This window comes from Quercus robur, chromosome 1 (assembly GCF_932294415.1).
Source record: "Quercus robur chromosome 1, dhQueRobu3.1, whole genome shotgun sequence".
NCBI classification, from domain to species: Eukaryota; Viridiplantae; Streptophyta; class Magnoliopsida; order Fagales; family Fagaceae; genus Quercus; species Quercus robur.
The window spans coordinates 27,656,326-27,682,927 of NC_065534.1; the positions used below are offsets into that span (position 1 = coordinate 27,656,326).

General features: G+C 38.9%; 1 protein-coding gene and 1 pseudogene across 3 annotated transcripts in view; both read left to right on the forward strand.

Annotated features, from left to right (window-relative positions):
• On the forward strand, positions 1-26,598 carry LOC126727994 (probable anion transporter 4, chloroplastic; annotated as a pseudogene).
• Positions 213-26,602, forward strand: part of LOC126727980 (probable anion transporter 4, chloroplastic) — a 28,367-nt gene continuing 1,977 nt past the window's right edge. The window contains exons 1-6 of one of the 3 annotated variants that reach the window (XM_050433881.1): positions 213-343; positions 23,533-23,711; positions 24,488-24,714; positions 24,897-25,263; positions 25,697-25,741; positions 25,840-25,986. In XM_050433881.1, the coding sequence (XP_050289838.1) occupies positions 23,637-23,711; positions 24,488-24,714; positions 24,897-25,263; positions 25,697-25,741; positions 25,840-25,986 (861 nt within the window). In that variant the 5' untranslated portion in view covers positions 213-343; positions 23,533-23,636. Of the gene's footprint in view, positions 344-23,165; positions 23,723-24,487; positions 24,715-24,896; positions 25,264-25,696; positions 25,742-25,839; positions 25,987-26,602 lie in introns of those variants that run through there. The other 2 variants (XM_050433874.1, XM_050433877.1) reach the window with 2 other exon arrangements.

Sequence of the window (26,602 nt, forward strand, 5' to 3'; positions counted from 1 at the left end):
TGTCTGTCTGTAAGGCATTCTCGATGCACTAACATAAAGCATTTCTCTATGCCTCTCCCTTAGAGGACTCTTAAGACTAAAAACTCGCCATGAACATTGCAATACCTCTTCATCGCACAGCTTTCCCAAAAACTCATCTCAATAAAACAACCAATTCCGAATTTCCGAAATCCCAACACCCTTCGCGTTTCGCCGAATTGCCACATGCATGCCTCAGAAACGTTTCTTTAACTACTCCTCCTCTTCCTCCTACTACTTCTTCTTCGCCTCGGCTCAGAATTCAAACTCGCTCGTCCCGAGTGAGGGTTTCTTCCGACGATGCCGCCAGGCTCAATTCGTCGCCGGAGGAGGAGGAGGAGGGAACTCCGCCTCCGTCGAGCTTCGCCGAGTTCATCACTTCGGAGAGAGTGAAAGTGGTGGCGAAATTGGCTTGGCTCTGGCACTTTGCAATGCCGACCGAGTTGTAAAGTCTGTGGCGATTGTACCGTTATCTCTCTCCCGTGGATGGAGCCGATCCTTCTCTGGTATTGTTCAGGTGGTTTCTGTTTGGTTGCTGAGAAACTGATATTTCGTTCGTTATTGGAAATTTCGATTATATTTTTGCATGTTAAATGTGTAAACTTTTTTTTTTTTTTTTTATTCTCTATAATAGTTTAGAATAAATTGGAAGTGATTAACTGAATTGATTATTATGGGTTCTAGTTAGCTCGTCCAGTAATGGACTTGGGTTCGAATCCTAAGCGTCTTAGCATGACAATTAAGAGCAATCATCCTCGAGCGGATGCTATAAGTTCAAGTTCGCAAAATCTAGATAATAATTGAAAATTTTGGATTGGTAACTAGAAATTATGAAACATTGGTTTTATGTGTGCGCGTGTTTATTTATTTTGTTTCTTGGCTTCAGTGTTAGATGGATTTGAACATTTCCGTTGGAAATACTAGGAGGTACCAGTTGAGTTACAAGACTGTTGGCAGCTTCAATGTTAGACTTCAATAATAATTATTATGATAAATGATATGCCAATGATGTGTTAAAAAAAACTAAGTAGCTTATGTGTTGATGAAATTTTCAACAGATAATTTTTAGTTTACCATGCCGATTAAACTCCACAATGAAGTGATTGAACTAAATGTCCAGACTTGGCTGATGGGTTCTGAAAGTGAATAGTTATTATTATTTTTTTTTTCCATAACATTTTTTCTTCTTTTAAATTTTAATTGCCCCTGACTCATTGATATACATTTATGGCAGTCGTCTTTCTTGTCGGGTTACCTGATTTCACCAATAGCTGGAGGAACTCTAGTGGATTATTATGGAGGTAAGGTAGTCATGGCATGGGGTGTGGCTCTGTGGTCGCTAGCAACTTTTCTAACTCCCTGGGCCGAGGAGACTTCTTTGTGGGCCCTGCTTGTTATGCGAGCTCTGCTTGGCATCACTGAAGGAGTGTCTCTTCCTTGCATGAACAACATGGTCTCAAGGTATAGATAGTTGACAAACTGAATTCTTCACAATGATTAACAATATATTGACAATGTTTATTTACTTATTAAAAATAAAAAGAAAAAAGAAAAAAATAATATGTTCCTGAACAGACCATTTTGGTAGTTTTAAGAAGTTGGTCAAGCTAAAATGTTGAAAAAGTTTAAACTTTGTCTTTTAGATGGTTCCCTAAAACAGAACGAGCCAGGGCTGTTGGACTTGCAATGGCTGGTTTTCAGCTTGGAAGTGCTATAGGACTCACACTTTCTCCGATCCTCATGTCACAAGGTGGAATATTTGGACCGTTTGTGATTTTTGGATTATCTGGATTTCTGTGGGTTTTGGTATGGTTATCTGCAAAATCAAGTACTCCTGAACGAAACCCTCAGATATCAAAATATGAATTGGAGTACATATTGGGCAAGGGGCAGAAATCTTTTCCAACGGAGAATAAAACTAAGACAACAAAAGTGATCCCTCCTTTCAGGCACTTGCTTTGTAAACTGCCAACATGGTCCCTAATTGTTGCAAATGCCATGCATAGCTGGGTAATGCATTCATATCTTGCACTAGTTTCTGCTAAGGATCATGTTGTGAATGTTTTTAATATATGCTAAATAAGTCGTTTGGTATGATTGTATTGTCTGGTAGCTATTGTTCTCCGCCCTGGATAAGAGTCTCCTCAGCCCTAAAAGTAGCCTTTTCCTAATATTGCTGCCCATTGTACGTGCCCAAAGAAAGGTGAAGAAGTTCATTTAGGTGTTTCCCAACTTTGTTTCCACCTCTTCCCCCAACATCTGTAGAATAAATCCCAGAAGTACTAGTTTAAGCAGGTGCAGAGGGAAGCACTGAGTGTGTTTGTGTTGTGCATACATCTATCTCTTATGCACCCTATGTCTATGCAATCTCATTACTGTTATTTGTAGATTATGCGTGTTTATGCAAAGTTTCATCTTTCTTCTTTTTTTCTGCAGGGTTTTTTTGTTATTCTTTCCTGGATGCCCATTTATTTTAACTCAGTAAGTCCAAATAATTGGCTATGATTTATGGTTCTTTATTAAGGGTGGTCAATGCCTATTTGAATGTTACCTACTATGTACTACAATTTCATCTGCAGATATATCACGTTGACCTCAGGCAAGCAGCATGGTTTAGTGCTGTTCCATGGAGTGTGATGGCTATCATGGGATACTTTGGTGGTATGTGGTCAGATATGTTGATACAAAGTGGTACAAGTGTCACTTTAACTTGCAAGATCTTTCAGGTGCAGCATTTTTCTGTATCCTTACTTTAATTTGCAACCAGGGTCAGTTTTCACTCTTATGCTTAATTTGAAAGGTTCTTGCTTTTAATCTGATTAAGAAATCAAGGGAGTAAGTAATATCTACTAGTATTTCTTTGAAAATTAGATCAAAATGAAGAAGCTAATATCAAAAAGTAATTAATTTCTCTCGTAAGATCTTATATATATATATATATATATATATATATATATATGAGTTGCATGGTAAATTAATCTCGTGATGTGGAAAACTTTTGTGATCCAAAGTTTATATTGATCAAAATCAAGTTACTATATAATGGAAGCGAGTCTGTGAAACTAGAACTTCTTTTAGAAGGGAACTTTCCTGAATACTTATTTTCTTCAACATGAATTAAATTTCTGGTCACAGCTAATGAAATGGACAAATGGGCATGTTGCAACATCAATATCTTTCTTGGTTATGGTTGCCTTTCTTTTTCTTTTCCCCGTTTCTAGTGATACTGAAGATGGAAAATTGGTTGTTGATGGCATATTTCATCTTTCTATTTTATCTTTTGTGTATATTAACCAGTGCCCATTTTTTCCTTACTTTGTGTTAAATTATATTAAACCTGCTTCTTCTCTACCACAACTTGCTCATGTGGTAAGTTGTGACTTCCCACTTTTACTCCACTACTCAGAACTTATCACCTGAGCCACTATGTTTGGACTATAAATTTATGCTGGCCTTATGACATGAAAAAGAAATGCCCAATGCCCCCATGTTGGATTTTGTGATTCATTGACAGCGAAGTATGAGTGAGAAGAATATAAGACACCATAGGTGGACTATTGCTCACCCAAAAACTAAAACCCCTTTGTCATGTTCATTGAAATGCACTTCGACTTCAATCCCAACCATGTGCTGCAATGCTTCACTGCATCTCATACTAAGCAAGCTTGTATTGAACAAAAAAAAAAAAGAAAAATACTTATAAATATGAGTTTCACATTCAACCGCAAAGGATTCAAAAAGAGAACAGCTGTAATTTTCAAAGTTTAGAAATGTCAAAAGTAACTAATAGTTCATTAAGAATCTTGTTGCTTAATTAGCATATTTTGATGTTTGTAAGGGAGAAGTCCAAAGCATGACCCTCTTTTCTTTTTGGTATCTTAGAACTAAAATTTTAGTCAGATAAGTTTATAGAAGATTTTCAAGGACAAGATTATGAAAACTCACCGGTACGAAATTTGGTGTAAGGACAAGCAAACATACAAAAATCAATACTCATATAAAGAAAATTTGGTGAGATGTCTATGTTGTTATGACATGACGTGCCTAGTCGGGGGGAATGAATATGCTTAAGTAAAAGTTCAGTGGTTGGCCCACAAAGGACGAAGTCCAAATTGATGTGCATCCCAACTACAAAGCCATATCTCTCCCAGTCCCACGGTGAAAATAGGAAACTGGGCCAAAATGGCCCAATACCATGTTTTTTTGAAATTTTTAGCAACAGAGCACTGTTTCGGAAATAATTTGGGATCTACCACTTTTTGTGGTACTCGAACTTGGTGAGCTCGAGTACCACATTTTTCCATTCCACCGTCGCCCCATATTCAAGGAGCCCTATAGTGGCGTTTTTAAGCCCTATAGTGACGTTTTAAAATCCTATAGCAGCGTTTTCCTGCAAATTTTTTTAAAAGTGTGATTGGCCCATATTCTGGGTGCCCTATAGTGGCGTTTTTAAACCCTGTAGTGACGTTTTAAAGCCCTATAGCGGCGTTTTCCTGCAAAATTTTTTTATAAGTCCCCATACCAGGTTAAGGGGCTCTATAGTGGCGTTTTTAAGCCCTATAGTGACGTTTTCGGGCCCTATAGCGGTGTTTTCCTGCAAAATTTTTTTATAAGTCTCCATACCAGGTTCAAGGGGCCCTATAGTGGCGTTTTTAAGCCCTATAGTGCCGTTTTCGGGCAACTTTTTTTTTTTTTTTTTTTTTTTTTTTTTTTTTTTTTTGAGAAGATGTTGACCAATGAAAAGATGGTACTCGAGCTCACCAAGCTCGAGTACCACAAAAAGTGGTAGATCCCAAATTATTTCCGAAACAGTGCTCTATTGCTAAAAATTTCAAAAAAACATGGTATTGGGCCATTTTGGCCTAGGAAACTGTGGTACCTGGCCCATTGACCTCTTCACCTGGATTTGACGCAGTTTTAATCATTTAAAAAAAAAAAATTATAAGAGTTTTAATCATGTTTTTTAACTTTTGAGAGTATAATTTATTTTTTTTCTTAAAGATTAAGTTACATTTTTGTCACTCAAATATAACATCTATACCATTTTAGTCCCTTAATTTTAAAAGTTTTAATCCGACCAATTCATTAATTTTAAAAATGAAAATAATTTTATTCGTAAGTGGGGATTATTCAACTTTGGACCCACGTGAGGGGCAGATTAGCTGAAAGGCCACACATTATAATCATATTATCATAATTTTTATTAAAATCATTTTATCACGGGTTAAATGATAACTATTATTTTTAAAGATGAGAAAAAAAAAAAAAAAAAAAAAAAAAAAAAAAAAAAAGTACTCCACTGGATATTGATTCTATAGATGAGTCACAGTGAGTCTTGTAACTCAATTGATATATATATATATATATATATATATATATGCATTTTATAATACCTTAGTTTCATACAATATGTATCTGTAGGGGACAAAATCTAACCCGTGGTGAGGCCCACAAATTAAAAGTGAAATGTCTGTCACAATCTATTTATAAATAAGTAATAGGGAAAAAAATACTTCACAATAGGAAAAAAAACAATTAATTTCCTAGATGACATATTTTTCAGATAAAGCTACAATATTACAATTGGGAATTCTCTTGTTCCCGTGGTAGTACACACACTTTCTCTCTATTAGATAGTACATATCTTTGCCTTCTCTCTCTTTTTTCCCTTCTTTTTCCAATCCCCTTTTTCTTGCCTATCTCCCCCTTTTTATAGGCACATCTCTTGCTCTTATATTTATAGTTGTCTTGTTGCTAGCTAAACTATCAGAGATCTTTTTCTTTACTTTATCGGTTTCCTCCCCTCCCTTGTCCTGGAGCTCTGACTTTTGGGGGATGTTTGTACTGTTTAGGGTGTCTCATATGCATTTAATGCGGTAGAGGTTTGGTGAGACTCCCTCATTAATGCGAAGGTAAAAATTTTCAAACTTTTTGTGTGTTCTGGAAGTTTCTCGTGGTTACAGGTGTTTTCTAGAAGCCATATATGGATCATCTGTGCACCATGCCTTGGGTAGGCTAACTTTTTACTTTTTCCACGGGAACTACTTTCCTACATCGCTCTTCTCTTTCGTGATACTTGGGATGATCCAACTTCCTTTCTTCCATAATTTATTGCCCTCTAGGCCTTCATTTTAATACATAGGCCAGGCCCAATTCATTCCCCATAGCCTAATTAGTTTTTGGGCTTAAGGCCTGGATGGGGACTCTTTCACTCCCCACAGCATCCATTATATAACTTAAAAATAAAATATTCATTTATTTTTATTATCTATTCTATTATCTAATTTTAAGTAAATTACATATGAATTTTGATTAACCTTCGATATATATATATATATATATAGCTTTAAGGCTCAATTAATCACCAACGTATATTTAAATAGAAAAACCTTGAATTTAATAATTAAAAACTATCCAAAATAATATTTGAAATCATATTTGTGGGCCAGAAAATTCATGGCCCAGGCCCGCTCTATATCAAGGCCCAGGGCCTGATCTGAGGAGACCTATTGTAAAGGATGAGTTTAATGCACGGATAAGATAAGTGAAAAGACTGCCAATACTGTAGTAGAGAACTCTGTGCCTGACAGGCCCCTATTCTTGACCATGCTATTCAACCTTTACGTCTACTCCCAACCACTTGAGGTATGAGCTGATAGGACAAGTCCTCTTCCCCGAAGGTAAAGCTTACACGTGGACCCTAAAGAGAGGAAGGAATACGAGTATAAAAGGAAACGAAAGCCAAGAGAAAAGGGGGAGGGAGACAAGGGGGAGAAGAATGGGAAGAACTTGATGCTCCTCGGACTAAGTCCGAGGAGTCCAACCCTTCAGGCTACGACGCTGTAGGGCTTGAATGTTCAAACCGAACCCTTTTCTACATGAGCCCCCCTAAAATCAGGACCGGACCATCGCCCCGTGATCAAAGGCAAGCCTTTTAAGCCCACTCTCTACAAATCATATTGTGAGGGATCTTTTATGTACGAGCCCAACGTCATTCCTGGGCCGTTAAATAATCGTGTCCCTACAATTGGCGCCGTCTGTGGGAAGGCTTGCGCGTTGGCGCAGGTGGCGTTTGAGTCAACTCTTTAGCAAGCAGAGATTCGCGGGTTTTCCTCCATCTCCGGCGACATGCAGTTGTTGTTCCGACATAAACTTCTGCCAGGGGTTACGCCCTGCAGTGCCAACGGCGCAGGCAGCTCTAGGGGCTTCCGGCCTCAAGCCAACTCTCCCCGCCATGGTCAAGGGGCTGACCTTCGAAAAAGCAAATAAGTACAAAAAAGTACACAAAGAAAAATCACAAGTTTTGGACAGAACTAAGGCCTTGCATGGTCCTCGGACTCAAGCCTATGGGGAAACCAAGTACTCAAAAGAAAAACCACAAGTTTTGGACAGAACCAAGGCCTTGCATGGTCCTCGGACTCAAGCCTATGGGGAAACTAAGTACTCAAAAGAAAAAGCGCAAGTTTTGGACAGAACCAAGGTCTTGCATGGTCCTCGGACTCAAGCCTATGGGGAAACCAAGTACTCAAAAGAAAAAGCGCAAGTTTTGGACAGAACCAAGGCCTTGCATGATCCTCGGACTCAAGCCTATGAGGAAACCAAGTACTCAAAAGAAAAAGTACAAGTTTTGGACAGAACCAAGGCCTTGCATGGTCCTCGGACTCAAGCCTATGGAGAAACCAAGTACTCAAAAGAAAAACCGCAAGTTTTGGACAGAACCAAGGCCTTGCATGGTCCTCGGACTCAAGTCTATGGAGAAACCAAGTACTCAAAAGAAAAACCACAAGTTTTGGACAGAACCAAGGCCTTGCATGGTCCTCGGACTCAAGCCTATGGGGAAACCAAGTACTCAAAAGAAAAAGCGCAAGTTTTGGACAGAACCAAGGCCTTGCATGGTCCTCGGACTCAAGCCTATGGGGAAACCAAGTACTCAAAAGAAAAAGCGCAAGTTTTGGACAGAACCAAGGCCTTGCATGATCCTCGGACTCAAGCCTATGGGGAAACCAAGTACTCAAAAGAAAAACCGCAAGTTTTGGACAGAACCAAGGCCTTGCATGGTCCTCGGACTCAAGCCTATGGGGAAACCAAGTACTCAAAAGAAAAGCCACAAGTTTTGGACAGAACCAAGGTCTTGCATGGTCCTCGGACTCAAGCCTATGGAGAAACCAACTACTTAAAAGAAAACTACATTACATGGACCTTAGAATCTATCCGAGGAGAACTCTCCATTAACAATTGGGTTAATTCCTAAACTGCATGGATTCTCAAGTCTGCTCTCGGATCCTCAATACCAAAGGGATTGATGCAATATAGAGCAATATGTTACCAAAAACACAATCGGAGTCCCTTACTGCTCGATTACCCCCTTGGATGAATTATTTAGAGTTTATCGTTCTCGGATGGTCTCCTCGCACTTATTACAGAATATTCAGCTGTTATCTCGGTTAGTTTCCTAAGTTTAATTTACTATAAATTATCGTTATTATGCCTGGTAATGTCGGTAAATTAAAATTAGTTGGATTATGTTTCAAGGTTTCCTGCTCTAAGTATTATTGAAGAAAAACACACATGGAGCACACCCATTCACAAAGTAGTGTTGCAAAAAAGAAAAATATTCAAAACAAGTAAATAAATTTCCCTTTTATTAAAACAAAAAAATAGTACAGCGTACAATGAAAAGCTGGAATCAGCTTATATTAAAGCTAACTACATAATCGAAAAGAAAAATACAAGATAATAAGATAAAGCCGAGGAGGTAGTACAGAGGAGAGATTGGCTGCTGCTTCAAGACTTTGTTCTTCCTCAATACTTTTACATGCCCATAACTCAGGCAGCAAAAGAACCCAACGTGGGGCCTGCACCATTGAAGAAAAGGTGCAGAGAAAGCCTAGCTTCAGGCTAGCGCAGCTGAAGAAAAGGTGCAGGGAACCCAACTTGGGCCCCACACCGTTGAAGAGAAGGTGTCGGGAACCGGAAGTTGAGGAACCTACACCAAAATTTGCCTGCGACAAGGCAGACGGCGCTGATGGCGGAAAATCTTTCTTTTGACACACCAAAAATCTGACGTGACCAGAACCTGCTTCAGATTTTGACAAAAAGAGGGGAGGGTACCGTCCCCACCATGTCTAAGCGGGAAGACACCTTAAATCTGTGCCTCCCCTGCCCAGGCCACATCACTTTACGTCTTTGAAGGGTCCGGTGCCTCTGTGGCGGGTGAAGTTCCTCCATCTCCATCCAAGCCTCAAACATATGGCGCAAAGGGAAGATGACACCGGAGGAGGGAATTGGGTATGGACAAAGGGTTATGATTCTGAAGAGAGCAGAAGGGTTTATATGCCAAGAAAGCAACCACCTGTCCTACTTATATAAAGGGTAAGGAGGTGTCATTTAATTTAATTTGAGCAGATTCCCAAAACGCGCTGCAGACAAGGCAGCTCTGGCTCAATTTCCCACACCATCCACAACCATAGGATCTCAAGATCCTCGGGAAGGCGCGCTTCGATTGTTGAAACTTCAGAGTACTCGCGAACGAAGGGATGACTCTTGACTTGACACGTCTCCCATGTGAATGTAAAAACACAAGTATGAGTGGAGTGCAGGACTTGGACGAGCCGTGATGTAGGCCCAAAGTCACCAAAACCCTCCTCCCCAACTAAAAGTCAGGCAGCAGGATTTTGAGGGGTTATTGTGGGCCAGAAAATTCATGGCCCAGGCCCGCTCTATATCAAGGCCTAGGGCCTGATCTGAGGAGACCTATTGTCAAGGATGAGTTTAATGCACGGATAAGATAAGTGAAAAGACTGCCAATACTGTAGTAGAGAACTCTGTGCCTGACAGGCCCCTATTCTTGACCATGCTATTCAACCTTTACGTCTACTCCCAACCACTTGAGGTATGGGCTGATAGGACAAGTCCTCTTCCCCGAAGGTAAAGCTTACACGTGGACCCTAAAGAGAGGAAGGAATACGAGTATAAAAGGAAACGAAAGCCAAGAGAAAAGGGGGAGGGAGACAAGGGGGAGAAGAATGGGAAGAACTTGATGCTCCTCGGACTAAGTCCGAGGAGTCCAACCCCTCAGGCTACGACGCTGTAGGGCTTGGATGTTCAAACCGAACCCTTTTCTACATGAGCCCCCCTAAAATCAGGACCGGACCATCGCCCCGTGATCAAAGGCAAGCCTTTTAAGCCCACTCTCTACAAATCATATTGTGAGGGATCTTTTATGTACGAGCCCAACGTCATTTCTAGGCTGTTAAATAATCGTGTCCCTACAATATTTAAGTGGAAACCTCAATTCAATAATAAGAACAATCTAAATTATTAAAAAAAAAAAATTAAATAATGACAAATTTCGCAAAATCCAAACACAAGTGGTAAAACCCAAACACCTTCAAATTTTAGAGGCGTAATTTGCAATTTACCCAAAAACTAATGACAAATTCAAATCAATGTAAGTTTGAAGCAAAGCTTACAAATTTTGTTTCATGATATTGGCAAAAAATAATATACAAAAAAAAAAAGAATAAGTCATCTTATGCATTCTACAAACAAACATATTTATTGCACTCTTTTAATAAGTTATTACTTGTGTGTGTATATATATTGTGGGGATAGGTTTTTGGCTCCTAAGCCCAAATGATGAATGGGTTAAGGCCTAAAGAGCCCCACACAATGAATTTGTAGAGAGTGGATTTAAAAGCTAGGCCTCAATGAATCAGGCAATACGTACAATGGATCAAAGATATTAAGACAGCAAAGAAAGACAAGTTTGAAGTAAGGAAATCATTCTTCGGCAAAATCCGAGGAGAATGATTCTTGAATTTAGTTCCTTTGGACTTGGATACAATTTTTGTTCTTGATGCTACAATGTATTCTCTGCAGATTTTTCCGACCCTTCTCCCTAAAGGGTCTCTTACATTATATAGCTCCCTTTAGATGATCTTGGCCCTCCTTCTGTTGATCATCCAGGCTACTACTTGAGCGTTTATCTCATCAGACACCTTCCTAGCCCCTTGTGAGTTAGGGCAGTTAAGGCAGCACTGTTCAAAGGTCTTTTCCACATAAATGCAGCCAAAAGGTTAGGTGGGATGCATTAAATGTTGTGGTAGCCACCATCTCTCCAGTCATGTCAGGGTTAACCCCCTTCCCAAAACTCTTTCTCTATAGTTTGACCTCCTCTGGTAACATGCCATTGACGTGGCCTTACTGTCCGAGCGTGTGGCCTCCTCAGTGCGATAATAAACTCCTCAGCCATAGGTATGACACATGGCACAAGTACCTTATTTAAATTCTTGTACCCCACAATAGCCCCTCAAAACTCTAATTTTTTTCCTCTTATCCGATGAGAAAAATGGGGGTTTTGACTTTGGATAATTTATTCTACACGTTTCTTTGATTTCCACACGTGAAAGTGTCACTTTGCGTGTCTCGCAACCGTTCTGGCGCTTCGAAGTCCGCAACATCTCATTAAATGCTCCAGGCGGTGTTTTGTTCCCCACGTCCTATGGTGAGATGGAGATCCTACGGTTGACATTTCTCCTCAAATTTTGGGTGGGATAACTCCCACCCAATTCTACCTCCTATATAAGGCGTCTGGGAGGTTCATTCCTCCTATTTTACCAATCTTCGTGCTCTCAAGACTTCCTAGATCTCCAAACTCTCAAGACTTCCTAAATCTTCAAGATCTCGAGAAGCTTCTGTAGTGACCCTTGTCCTTATTTTCGTAAGTTTTTTCGTTCTTAGGCTCTTTTCTCCTAGGCCTTCTATTCTCTATCTCTTTCCCTCAAAACTTTCTTTCACCTCACCTTAGCTTGCCTAGATGGGTAGATTCGCTCACCTATTAGACTCTCCTACTGGTATGGAGGGGTTTAGGGCCATGTACCACATTCCCCAAGGCGTTTCCTTACGATATTGCCGTCCAGGTGGGTGGCTTACCCACAGAGAGGAAGGGGAGTTTGCCATCCCCATGATCGGCTTCAAAGAAGGTGGGATAAGGCTTCCCATGGGTAGGTTGACTAGGGATTACTTGATAAACCATAGGATCTACCCTCACCAGTGCACGCCCAACCTATTTAGAGTCTTGGGTAGTGTAGACGCTTTCAATGAGCAAATGGGCTTAAACCTCACCTGGCACGATGTCGTTTGGATGTACGAGTGTCATCTCTTTGCAAACTCGGTGTATTACCTCAAGTCTAGGTCTTTTGTTGTGAGGCTCGTCTCGTGCCTCCCCAAATCCAACAAGGGCATGAAAGGCGACTTTCTAATTGTCTCAGGTGAATGGCACGACAGTCTTCACTGCCCGGTCAGGGAGGGAGAGCCAGGTGGGGTACCTTAGGTTTAGGTCTTTTACCATGGGCATTAGTTCTGTAGTTTGCTGCTTTCTCGTTTCCTTTAATATTTTGTTTCTTTCTGACGAAGGGCTTCATTATTCTAACCATGGTTTTGCTTCTCGGCTGTTTTGTAGTAAAAGGTACGTAACGCCCAACATAAACTTTGTCAATGTTCGTGATCTTAACAAGGTGCTAAGGTCCGAGATGTTCGTGAGCGATGATAGACAACTAAGAGTTGTCCACCTCATCCTTGACTTCCAACCCCTGTCTGACAAGTTCCAAGACATGGGCCATGCGATCAAAGCCGGTGACTTGCGGTTGGCTCAGATTAATGCCTTGGCGCCTAGGTTCCTCGCCCAAAAAGACATTGTGCAAGTTGACTTGCCTGCTTATCGCTCTCCCCACAAAGCGACAGTTCTAAGGGAAGAGACAGCCTCTTCACGCCTATCGCTCGAGGCTGAGATAGACCAGTTCTATCTCGAGGAGGAGGGAGAGGAATAGGGAGAACCCGTTATTTAAGTCTCGAACTTAAAAGGAAAGCTCGATAGATACTCAGGTGTTCGCACCTCCGGCCTTGTCCTCGCACACATAGACAATAGCTCCGAGGAGGAAGAAGAAGAGATGGCCCTGAACATAAAGAAAGGCTTGAAGGAGCTTCTTGCGAATAGGGCTAGCATAGAAAGACACCTCAGGGTGCCAACCTCTTCCTGCTCTTCCCCTCCTCTGCCTATAGTAAACCTGCTCCCCATGCCCAACCTGAAGAAGAAAAGGAAGGGGAAGAAGGTAGCTAAGGACCAAGGGCGAACCTTCTTGGTTGAGCCTTCTTGGTCGAGAGCTGGGAGGACTAGAATATGGCCGAGGTGTGCCACCAAAACCCTGCGTGGGACCCTCGATTGGAGGTGGACGGGGCGGCCATTCCACGGAACTCCACCATCAGGGAGTTCCAAAAAGGGCATGCCCACTATCTGGCCGAGGCCTTGGAGCAGCCCCTCCTTTTATCGAAGGATATGGTTGTATTGAAGAACATGAGGTAGCCAAACCTCTTTTTGTCCCTAAAGAGGGATCTAGCCCTAGTAAGTTCCACGGCATGCCTTACTGACGTCATGTTGGGTTATTCTCCCCTTTTTTAATAACATGCTCGTTCGTCATTTCTGTGCAAGCCATCCAGGAGGTGTTTACAGCCGAGGAATGGGTGAAGGATGCCCAAAACGAGGCTAGGGTTGAGGCCAACCTTCGCACCGAGACTAGCAAGGCCTTAGGCGCCGCTGAGCAAAAGAACAAGGAGCTCACGGTGAAGTTGACAGCTGAGGAGAGGGAGCAAAAGAGCGTTGAGGCAGACCTGAAGAATGCCCAAGACCAAGCTAAAGAGCAACACAAAAAGCTTCAATACGCTGAAATAGAGCTAGCCACTTCTAGACAGCAGGTCTTAGAGCTGAAGGTAGATTTAGAAAAGGCCAAGGAGGCTGCTCGAATGGCCAAGGAGACTCCAGAGGCTGCGGAGCAGGCATCCTAATACCTCGGGGTGCAGGAGACTAAGATTCGTCTGGCAGACGAGCTAGCTGAAGTCTACAGGGACTACTGCCAGGAAGTGTGGGCAAAGGTGCTCAACCGGGCAGGAGACCCTGCTACTTCCGAGTGGAGGAAGGCTGAGAATATCTTCTACCCTACAGATATCTGTGAAGTTCCAGTTGCACTCCTTCCTCATATTGCCCTAGCCCCAACCTCCTCTGAGCAACCTTTTACCACCCAGGCCCCTCTTCCTCCTGCTGAGGTCTCTAAAGGGCCTGGCAAGGCTGATGACCAAAGCTAGGAGGCTGAGGTGGCTAAGTGTAAAGGGGTTGGCTAGGGTGGCTCTCGGTCAGAGGATAAGGGCAAGGAGGTCAAGAAGGTCAAGTTCTTGCTAGAGGCCAAGGGTCCAGAGGCTACCCTTAAGGTCAAGGATGCCATTCTCAAAGCCAAGGAGATTGATCCCAAACCTAAGGAAGCTGATCCCAAGGCCACCAACCTTCCTATCTCCCAGACAGGCAACAAGGTTGACCCCCTTCCAGCCAAGCCATAGTTTAGGATCTTTTTCTTTTGCTTATGGTTATGTGTGTGTGTGTGCGTATATATATATATATATATATATATATATATATTAATGTCATTTTCCTTCGTTATGGCAGTTTGCCATGTTCAAGATGTATTTCTTCTTTTGTTGAATGAAAAGACATTAACTTTTGCTCATGTGGACCTTTGTTTTTCTTGTAATATTTGTCTTTGGTTGGCTGTAGTTACCGTTTTACCTTTTGCTAAGATTTCAAATTGATGATGCTTCTAAGGGTGAACTCCCATACTTTAACAAAAGCTTAATGGTAATGAATGGTTGTTAACTTAAATGAATTGCTCCCATATAAACAGTGAGAGAAAAGAAAAAAAAAAGACTATGTGTTGGTATTGAAAACTGTGTAATCAACAGGAAGGTCTAAGTCTTTGAAGAGAAACAAAACACTTAGTAAGAAAAAAGGGTGTCCTAGGTCTCTCCTTTCAAGAGTACCTTACAAATGTGTCCTTAGGACCCTTTAACCGAGACCCAGGATGAGTCCCTATTTTCATGTGATGATGCATGGGCTGGGGTCCCATCTCAAGGCATATGTCCAAGGAACCAGACATAACCAAGGCTCCGTTTAACACTTAAACAAATAATGGAGAGTGTTAATTTACCCAAGGCATGTGGTTTGAGGAGCCAGGCATAACCAAAATTTTGTTTAACACTCAAACAAATAATGGAGAGTGTTAATTACCCAAGGTATGTGGTCTGAGGAGCCAGTCATAACCAAGGTTCTGCTTAATACTTAGAGAAATAATGTGAAGTATTAATTTACCCAAGGCATGTGGTTCGAAGAGTCAGGAATGGCCAAGGTTCTGTTTAATACTTAGAGAAATAATGTGAAATATTAATTTACCCAAGGCATGTGGTCCGAGGAGCCAGACATGACTAAGGTTCTGTTTAATACTTAGAAAAATAATGTGAAGTATTAATTTACCCAAGGCATGTGAGCCGAGAAGTCAGGCATGACTAAGGTTCTGTTTAATACTTAGAGAAATAATGTGAAGTATTAATTTACCCAAGGCATGTGATCCGAGGAGTCAGGCATGATCAAGGTTTTGTTTAATACTTAGAGAAATAATGTGAAGTATTAATTTACCCAAGACATATGGTTCGAGGAGTCAGACATGGTTAAGGTTCTGTTTAATACTTAGATAAATAATGTGAAATATTAATTTACCCAAGGCATGTGGTCTGAGGAGCCAGGCATGGCCAAGATTCTGTTTAATATTCACATAAGTAGTTAAAGTAACACATAAGGTTATAAATGAAAATTTTGCAAAGCTGCCTTTCATTAATAATATTACCTTCGCAAGTTATTTACATTCCAGGGTCGTGGTACAACTTTTTCGTTTAGATCCTCTAGGAAGTATGCCCTTATGCCTACTATCGAGGTGATACGTTATGACCCTTCCCAATTGGGTCCTAACTTTCCCCATGTTAGGTTTGTTGCAGTTCCCACAACCTTTCTCAATACCAAGTCCCCAGGGGCCAATGGTCTTAACTTTACACTTGAATCATACCCCTGTTTGAGCTTCTATTGATAGTATGCTAATTGAACCATGGCATTTTCTCTCCGTTCTTCCACTAGATCCAGGCTCCTTTCTAGTAGGTGGTCGTTGCTGTTTGGAGTGAATAAGTTAGTCCTTAGCTTTGGGAATCCAATCTCCAAAGGAATCATAGTCTCGGCCCCATAAGTCATTGAAAATGGTGTCTCCCTCGTTGACCTACGAGGGGTAGTTCGATATGTCTAGAGGACGTATGAAAGCTCCTCCACCTATTTGCCTTTTTCATTATCCAACCTCTTCTTGAGTCCATTCACTATAACCTTATTGACAGCATCGACCTGCCCATTCCCTTGGGGATAAGCTGTGATACCTAACTGGAGTGGAATACCTATTCGTGATACCCAACTCACAACAATATCTTCTGAAAGCCTTGCTATCATACTGAAGTCCGTTGTTCGAGATGAGGGTATGAGGAATCCCAAACGGAGTGACGATGTTCTTCCACACAAACATTTTGGCATCCACGTCCCTAATGTTCACCAGTGGCTCAACTTCAACCTACTTGGTAAAGTAGTCAGTGTTGACCAAAAGCCACCTTCTATTTCCTGCTGCTTTAGGAAAGGGCCCTACAATATCCAAGCCCCATTGAGCAAAAGGCCAGGGGCTAGACAAAGGATTGAGGACTCCCCCTCCCACATTACCATGGACAGCAAAGAGCCCAAGGGTCGAGAAACCCTATTGCAAGTTACGAAACGAGCCCCAAAAGGCCCTCGTAAGCTCCTTGAAGGTTCTAATAGAACCCTCTTTCAGGCAGTCAAACCATGTCATCACCACGGGCCTCAAACTAGATGGGAACACTTTACACATCAAGGCTTCATTCCTAGAGTGGACGGCCATTCTCTGGTTAAAGTGGCTGACAAGCTCCACAGGGTCCATTTTACCATTATACATGGTGAATGCTGGCTAAGTGAATTGCCGAGGAATCTTTCCCCCCTTCCATTCTACGCGTAAATGGTGATTTAAAGATCTGGTTAAAAGCCCTGCTCATAGCATCATTGCCCATACCTTTGCGAGATGGACTTTTGCTCCTCCGCTTGTAATGACGGTACTCATCATACAAAAAAGACTCATTGGGGGGAGTCTTGGACTTGGGCCTATAGCTACCATCTCCATCATCATTAGAGGAAGAGTCAAAGTTTGAAGGAGTCTTTCTCCCCTGCTCGTAGTGTAGCTTCCTACGAAGTCGATCAATCTCGAACTGCATGCTTCTGGTATTTTCCTTATGAGAGCTGTAACTCCCGCCTCAAGACTGGCTCTTGCTAGTATGCGTGGTGTGCACACTAACTTCACGGTCCCTCCTTCGCTCAAGGTTGAGGAACTGGTCCTAACGTTGGGACCAATGGACTCCTCCCATTCTTGCCCTAATCCTACCATGGTTAGACACTGGCCTTACTGAAGGTCAAGCTCCCTACAAACTGTGCCAATTGTAGGGACAAGTTTTTGGCTCCCAAGCCCAAATGATGAATGGGTTAAGGCCTAAAGAGCCCCACACAATGAATTTGTAGAGAGTGTGCTTAAAAGATAGGTCTCAATGAATCAGGCAACGCGGACAATGAATCAGAGATATTAAGACAGCAAAGAAAGACAAGTTTGAAGCAAGGAAATCCTTCCTCGGCAAAATCCAAGGAGAATGATTATTGAATTTAGTTCCTTTGGACTTGGATACAATTTTTGTTCTTGATGCTACAGTGTATTCTCTGCAAAATTCTCCAACTCTTCTCCCTAGAGGGTCTCTTATATCATATAACTCCCTTTAGATGATCTTGGCCCTCCATCTATTGATCGTCTAGGCCACTACTTGAGTGCTTGTCCCATCAAACATTTTCCCAAGACCCTTATGAGTTGGGGCAGCCAAAGCAGTACTATTTAGGGGTCTTCTCCACATAAATGCAGTCGTGAGGTTAGGTGGGATGCATTAAATGTGGTGGTAGTCACCATCTCTCCAATTATGTTAGGATTAACCCCCTCCCCGAAGCTTTTTCTCTATAGTATGACTTCCTCTGGTAACGTGCCATTGACGTGGCCTCATTGTTCAAGCGTGTGGCCTCCTCGATGCAATAATAAACTCCTCAGCCATGGGTATGACATGTGACACAAGTACCTTATTTAAATTCTTATGCCCCCTCCCCCCCCCCCCCCCCCACACAGACACACACATATAAGATATTTATTTTTATATATAATTTCAAAATTGTTTTTTAAAATTAATAAAAATGTTTAATTATCTTAACTCAAAAAAAAAAAAATAGTTACTAATTTTACTTCTTCAAGGTGGGCTTCAAATAGTCAACGAGCTTGGTTCTTCAATTTTACTATTTTATTTTCTCAAAAATTTCTCTTTAATTTATATTCATGGAAGAATATATGTTACCGATTAAAGCTCTTAAAATACATATTGCTAATCATAGTGAAATACCATATCAAACCCTCGGGATAAAAAAAAAAAAAAAAATTGCAATCATAAACTTTATCAAAAAAACACATGCAATAAAATCAATGTCTTACAAAGAACAAGAAAATTAACTACAAAAAAAAATATATATATGTTAATTCAAGAACCTAGTTTCAAATTATTGGGGAAACATCCTCTAGCCATATGTGTACATCATTTTCATCTTTAGCAAATCTAGTTGGTTCGTTTGATGCCTCAAGAACATGCGTTCAAATCCTATTACCAAAAAAAAAAAAAAAACAGTTACGAAGAAGAAATTGAGAGAATGAAGTCTGATATATATGCAATGTTATCAAAAAGATTGAAGGAAAAAACAAAAGGTAACAACAACTAAGTTTTAAAAATAAATGAAGAGTCCTATCATACTTGGTTTGTTGAAGTAGAATCATATATAGAAAGAGTCCTATTATAGAAAGAGTAGTAACTAACAAAAGAAATTGATATATAATTTTTTTTTTAATACAAGATAAAAATTCTATTCTAGCCTAATCTAAGTGTATATGTGTGTAAAACTCCCTCCTGAAGACTCGAACCCTAGCTCTTGCCCACCACACTCTACAAGTATAATGGAGTGATCATTGCACCAAGAGTGTGCGGTGATATTTGATATAGGATTTTAAGATATAGAGAGATGGTGCAGATGCATTAGACTTTTTTTTATAAATGTTTTCTTAAATCCACCGAATGGAGAATACTACACTAAAAAAAAGTCACTACTTTAAGAATTAGATTACACCATTGGACGATTCTATAAAAAAAAATATAAAAATAAAAAAAAATAAAAAAGATTACAACATTAGACTCTTTTTTTTTTCTTTTTTTTATATATAAAATCCACTGAATACTACACTAAAAAAAAAAGTCACTACTTTAAGAATTAGATTACACCATTAGACTTTTTTTTTTTTTTTTAATAAATGCTTTCTTAAATCCACCAAATACTACACTAAAAAAAGTCACTATTTTAAGAATTAGATTACACTATGTCTACGTTGTTGCAATTCAAGATGCATTAGGCCTCCTTTTTTTAGTGTAGTATACGTTGCTGCAATTTAAGATGAGTGGAAATGCATTTTCTATCCCTACATTTTGACCCGATTTCCATCTTGATCCCTACTTTTTACTTTTACCACGTTTAGTCCTTATTTTGAAAAACGTCATCTGTTTCAGTCTCTACTGTCAGTTCCCTAACGGAAATATCCTACGTGGCCAATGAAGTGCACTATTGGCACTCAAAACCATTGTTATTAAATCCGTTCCATTCTGGCCGGAATTTCTCGTACCGGGATGCAATCCGGAACGGTAATACCACTCGTTCCACCTCGGGTCCAATTCTGGTCAGTTTTGGATCATTCCGGCAAATTTGGGTCAATTTCGGCCGAAATGTAAATTTCGGCTGGTACCATTTTTTAGAAGAAAAAACAGGAAAAAAGAAAAATCCCTAAACCGACAAACTTGTTACTTAGCACAGCATGTCATTACCTAGCATCGATCGCCTAAAAAAAAAAAACCCAGCCATCCCAGAGGTCACCCCTTCTTCTTCTTCTTTGCTCCGTCTCAGACTCTACCAGTTTGCTCTTCTTTCGTTTTTTACTTTAGTTTTTGCTTTGTCAAGTTTTTGCTTTGTTTCATATTTGTGTTTGCTTGGTAGACTTTTAGTTTGCTGACCCCACCCACGTGACAAAGTTTTGGAAATGACAAAACTCAAAAAAGCTGATAAAAGAGTTTGATTTCAAACATATATTTATTGAGTTTTACCTATTCCCAACCTAAGAGATATATATATATATATATATATATATATATATACTTATTGTACTGTTTTTAGTTGTTATTTTTCATTATTTAATTACATATTTATATTTTAATATTCTAAAATGGTATTTGTTATGTAATAACTAAATGATTTGTGTTATTTGAGGTTTACTTATTTGGATCAATAATTTTATGTTGTATAAGAAAATATAAATATATATTATTTTTAATTTTTTTAGAAAACCCAAAACACCTTGAAACGGTACGCCGAAATAGACCGGTACCGAAATATTCCGCTCCACTAGATAAATCGAAACGGGGTCCGAAACGGTATTCATAACATTGCTCAAAACGCCTACATGGCCATTAAAATAATAATAATAATAAATTTTAATTTAGCATTTAAATAATGCCACATTAGCATTTTAATATTTAAAAAAGTGACGTCATTCTTTTTACTTTTCTTTAATTATTTTAAAATAAAATAAAATTTTAGTTATTATTTAATTATTTAAATAATAATTAACATAAAACTTTCTTTTCTTTTCTTTTCTTTTCTTTTCATTATTTTGTTGGAAGATCATGTTTGTGTTTATGTTCTTTGTGTTCTTCCCATGATTGTTCATGTTCATGTTCTTCATGTCTTTAGTAAATTAATCCTTATTTTCTTTTCTTTTCTTTGTCTTTCTAGTACTTTCTTTATAACCATACACCAACCAAAATTCAAAAATCAACATACACCCACCAAAATTCAAAACCCAGAAATCAACATACACCAACCAAAATCAAACCCAAAAACCGTTTACATACCCAGAAATTTGAACCCACAAACCCACTGATCTCCACCATCCTCCAAATCTCACCATTCTCTCGAATTGGACTTTGGAATCACAAACCTACAAACCCAGATCAACAAAACTCACAACCCACAAACCCACCATCAGAATACACGACCATTTATCTCCACCACCAAGTTGAGAGATAGAGAGATGAAACAAAAATACCCACCAATCTGACAAAGACCCACCAATTTGAGAGAGAAAAACACTGATCTAAGAGAGAGAGAGAGAGGGAGAGAGAGTGATCTGCAAGATAGAATCTAGAAAGGATGAGCTTGAGCCATTTGCGTCTAAGTTTGAGCCATGGGTCTAAGTTTGAGCCATTTGGGTATGAGTTTGAGTGAATCGAGAGATAGAAAGAGGGTTAGTCAAAGAAAGAAAAGAAAGAATCAGCACCGATTGTGGTGGAGTGATGAGTGAAGGAGGCCGGCCACAGAGTTCGAATGATATTTGTGAGAGTTTTGGAAGAGAGAGAGAGAGGAAGGTTTAAGAAAGTTTTGGAAGGGTAGGGGAACCGGTTTGATAAGGTAGTGTTAGGGTTTGAAGTTTTTCCTTAGAGTGTGTGTGAGAATTTTTTGGGTTTGTAAATAAGAATTCGTTTGGTTGCCAAGAAAATACTTAATAAAATAATGAAAAGCAAAAAAAAAAAAAGACAAATAAAAGACAAGAAAATAAGGATTAATTTGCTAAGAATATAAGTCATGTTTTGAACATGATGATGTTCTTCAAAAAAAAAAAAAAAAATAATGAATAGAATTAAAAAAATGATTTAATTATCTTATTTTATTTTTAAAAAAGTTAGAAATTTTCAGTTTTTTTTTAAAAAATTTCTAATGTGTTTTTTTATTTATTTAAAAGCTGACATGGACTTTTTTAATGTTAATTAAAATTTTTTATTATTATTATTTTAATGGTCACGTAGGCGTTCTAAGTGCCAACAGTGCACTCCTTTAATCACGTAGAATATTTCTGTTAGGGAATTGACGATATGGACTGAAATGGATGTCATTTTTCAAAATAGGGACTAAATGTGGTAAAAATAAAAATTAGAGACCAAAATGAGAATCAGGTCAAAATGTAGGGATTAAAAATGCAATTCTGTTATTTAAGATGCATTAGCCTTTTTTTTAGTGTAGTAACTAAAAAATAAGAGGAATTAGATTACACTACATCTTCGTTACTGCAATATAAAATGCATTAGATTTTTTTTTTTAAATATATAAATGTTTTCTTTTTAAAATCTAATTTTTTTTTTTTGTAATATGGTAAAACCACTTGGCGCAACCACAGCATCTAAACTCAACTTTTATTATATAGTATACGATATATATAGTGTTTCTAATAGAAACAACTTTAAATCCTCCACCCAAAATTATCAAATTATTTATAATAAAAAAATTTAAATAAACCTTCACAATTATTTTAAGGAATAGTGGGTTCCAGTTAGCTCAACTGTTAAAATCTCTGATAGTTGTATAAGAGATCTGGGGTTCAATTCCCGCCTACACTAAAAACTGATTAGTGGTCTTTGTTTGATGATAAAAAGTTATTATTAGGAGTGGACGTCATAGGTTGAAACTCTATCAAAAAAAAAAAAAAGGATAAAATGCAAATTGCATACTAAGTTTGACGGAAGTTCATTTCAATTCTCTAACTTTACTTTAATTGAGTCTTATAAATTTCAAAATTTTCAATTCAAGTATTTTGTCTAATTTTTTTTATAAAAAATTGCTAGTAAAAAAAAAAATTTTGACATAAAAAAATTTATAAATATTTTATGTGAGAATTTTTTTAATTAGTTATTTACATACTTAACCACATATTTTTTTACAGACAAATTACTTAAATTGAATAAATCTACAACTCAATTAAATGAGATGGGTTCAACTATTAAATTTAAGTAAATCTAACCGTTAAAAAAATACGCTCATTAATACTGATATTCTGATAAAGATCATATTTATTATTCTTATATATAACATTTTATACCTATTTTTAATCCAAAATATAAGTATATTTTTCCTCAATGCTCTCTCGTTCTTATCCATTACACGTTTTTCTCTCTCTCTCTTCCATTACTATTTTACTATCATTTTCGTTAAATTTATATTGGGCCATGTCATAAATGTGAGAGGAAGGTTCTAAAATTTTCCCTGCACTAACATAAAGCATTTCTCTGTTCCTCTCTCCCAGAGAGGGCTCAAGACCAAAAACTCGCCATGAACATTGCAATACCTCTTCATCGCACAGCTTTCCCAAACACTCATCTCAATGAAACAACCAAACCCGAGTTTCCGAAATTCCAACACTCTTCGCGTTTCGCCGAATTACCAAACTCACATGCATGCCTCAGAAACGTTTCTTTAACTACTCCTCCTCTTCTTCCTACTACTTCTTCTTCGCCTCGGCTCAGAATTCAACCTCGCTCGTCCCGAGTTAGGGTTTCTTCCGACGATGCCGCCAGGCTCAATTCGTTGCCGGAGGAGGAGGAGGAGGGAACTCCGCCTCCGTCGAGCTTCGCCGAGTTCATCACTTCGGAGAGAGTGAAAGTGGTGGCGATGCTTGGCTTGGCTCTGGCGCTTTGCAATGCCGACCGAGTTGTCATGTCTGTGGCGATTGTACCGTTATCGCTCTCCCGTGGATGGAGCCGATCCTTCTCTGGTATTGTTCAGGTGGTTTCTGTTTGGTTGCTGAGAAACTAATATTTCGTTCGTTATTGGAAATTTCGATTATATTTTTGCATGTTAAATGTGTAAACTTTTTTATATAGTCTCTATAATAGTTTAGAATAAATTGGAAGTGATTAACTGAATTGGTTATTGTGGGTTCTAGTTAGCTCGTCCAGCAATGGACTTGGGTTCGAATACTAAGCGTCTTAGCATAATGATAAAGAGCAATCATCCTCGAGCGGATGCTATAAGTTCAAATTCGCAAAATCTAGATAATAATTGAAAATTTTGGATTGGTAACTAGAAATTATGAAACATTAGTTTTTGTGTGTGTGCGTGTTTATTTATTTTGTTTCTTGGCTTCAGTGTTAGATTTTTTTTTTGGGGGGGGGGGGGGGGGGGGAACAAAGTTGATAGTTACTATGGGGGGATTTGAACATTTCCGTTGGAAATACTAAGAATTGCCAGTTGAGCTACGATGCTGTTGGCGGCTTAACGTTAGACTTGAATTATAATTATTATGATGAATGATATGCCGATGATATGTTAAAAAAACTAAGTAGGTTATGTGTTGATGAAATTTTCAACAGATAATTTTTAGTTTACCATGCCGATTAAACTCCACAATGAAGTGATTGAACTAAATGTCCAGACTTGGCTGATGGGTTCTGAAAGTGAATAGTTATTATTATTATTATTTTTTTCAATAACATTTTTTCTTCTTTTAAATTTAATTGCCCCTGACTCATTGATAAACATTTATGGCAGTCGTCTTTCTTGTGGGGTTACCTGATTTCACCAATAGCTGGAGGAACTCTTGTGGATTATTACGGAGGTAAGGCAGTCATGGCATGGGGTGTGGCTTTGTGGTCGCTAGCAACTTTTCTAACTCCCTGGGCTGCGGAGACTTCTTTGTGGGCCCTGCTTGCTATGCGAGCTCTGCTTGGCATCGCTGAAGGAGTGGCTCTTCCTTGCATGAACAACATGGTCTCAAGGTATAGATAGTTGACAAACTGAATTCTTCACAATGATTAACAATATATTGACAATGTTTATTTACTTATTAAAAATAAAAATAAAAAAGAAAAAAACAATATGTTCCTGAACAGACCATTTTGGTAGTTTTAAGAAGTTGGTCAAGCTAAAATGTTGAAAAAGTTTAAACTTTGTCTTTTAGATGGTTCCCTAAAACAGAACGAGCCAGGGCTGTTGGACTTGCAATGGCTGGTTTTCAGCTTGGAAGTGCTATAGGACTCACACTTTCTCCGATCCTCATGTCACAAGGTGGAATATTTGGTCCGTTTGTGATTTTTGGATTATCTGGATTTCTGTGGGTTTTGGTATGGTTATCTGCAACATCAAGTACTCCTGAACGAAACCCTCAGATATCAAAATATGAATTGGAGTACATATTGGGCAAGGGGCAGAAATCTTTTCCAACGGAGAATAAAACTAAGACAACAAAAGTGATCCCTCCTTTCAGGCGCTTGCTTTGTAAACTGCCAACATGGTCCCTAATTGTTGCAAATGCCATGCATAGCTGGGTAATGCATTCATATCTTGCACTAGTTTCTGCTAAGGATCATGTTGTTAATATATGCTAAATAAGTCTTTTGGTATGATTGTATTGTCTAGTAGCTATTGTTCTCCACCCTGGATAAGAGTCTCCTCAGCCCTAAAAGTAGCCTTTTCCTAATATTTCTGCCCATTGTACGTGCCCAAAGAAAGGTGAAGAAGTTCATTTAGGTGTGTCCCAGCTTTGTTTCCACCTCTTCCCCCAACATCTGTAGAATAAATCCCAGAAGTACTAGTTTAAGCAGGTGCAGAGGGAAGCGCTGAGTGTGTGTGGGTGTGTTTGTGTTTGTGTTGTGCATACATCTATCTCTTATTCACCCTATGTCTATGCAATCTCATTACTGTTATTTGTAGATTATGTGTGTTTATGCAAAGTTTCATCTTTCTTCTTTTTCTCTGCAGGGTTTTTTTGTTATTCTTTCCTGGATGCCCATTTATTTTAACTCAGTAAGTCCAAATAATTGGCTATGATTTATGGTTCTTTATTAAGGGTGGTCAATGCCTATTTGAATGTTACCTACTATGTACTACAATTTCATCTGCAGATATATCACGTTGACCTCAGGCAAGCAGCATGGTTTAGTGCTGTTCCATGGAGTGTGATGGCTATCATGGGATACTTTGGTGGTATGTGGTCAGATATGTTGATACAAAGTGGTACAAGTGTCACTTTAACTCGCAAGATCTTTCAGGTGCAGCATTTTTCTGTATCCTTACTTTAATTTGCAATCCAGGGTCGGTTTTCACTCTTATGCTTAATTTGAAAAGTTCTTGCTTTTCATCTGATTAAGAAATCAAGGGAGTAAGTAATATCTACTAGTATTTCTTTAAAAATTAGATCAAAATGAAGAAGTTAATATCAAAGAGTAATTAATTTCTCTCGTAAGATCTTATATATATATATATATATATATATGAGTTGCATGGTAAATTAATCTCGTGATGTGGAAAACTTTTGTGATCCAAAGTTTATATTGATCAAAATCAAGTTACTATATCATGGAAGCGAGTCTGTGAAACTCAAACTTCTTTTAGAAGGGAACTTTCCTGAATACTTATTTTCTTCAACATGAATTAAATTTCTGGTCACAGCTAATGAAATGGACAAATGGGCATGTTGCAACATCAATATCTTTCTTGGTTATGGTTGCCTTTCTTTGTCTTTTCCCCATTTCTAGTGATACTGAAGATGGAAAATTGGTTGTTGATGGCATATTTCATCTTTCTATTTTATCTTTTGTGTATATTAACCAGTGCCCTTTTTTCCTTACTTTGTGTTAAATTATATTAAATCTGCTTCTTCTCTGC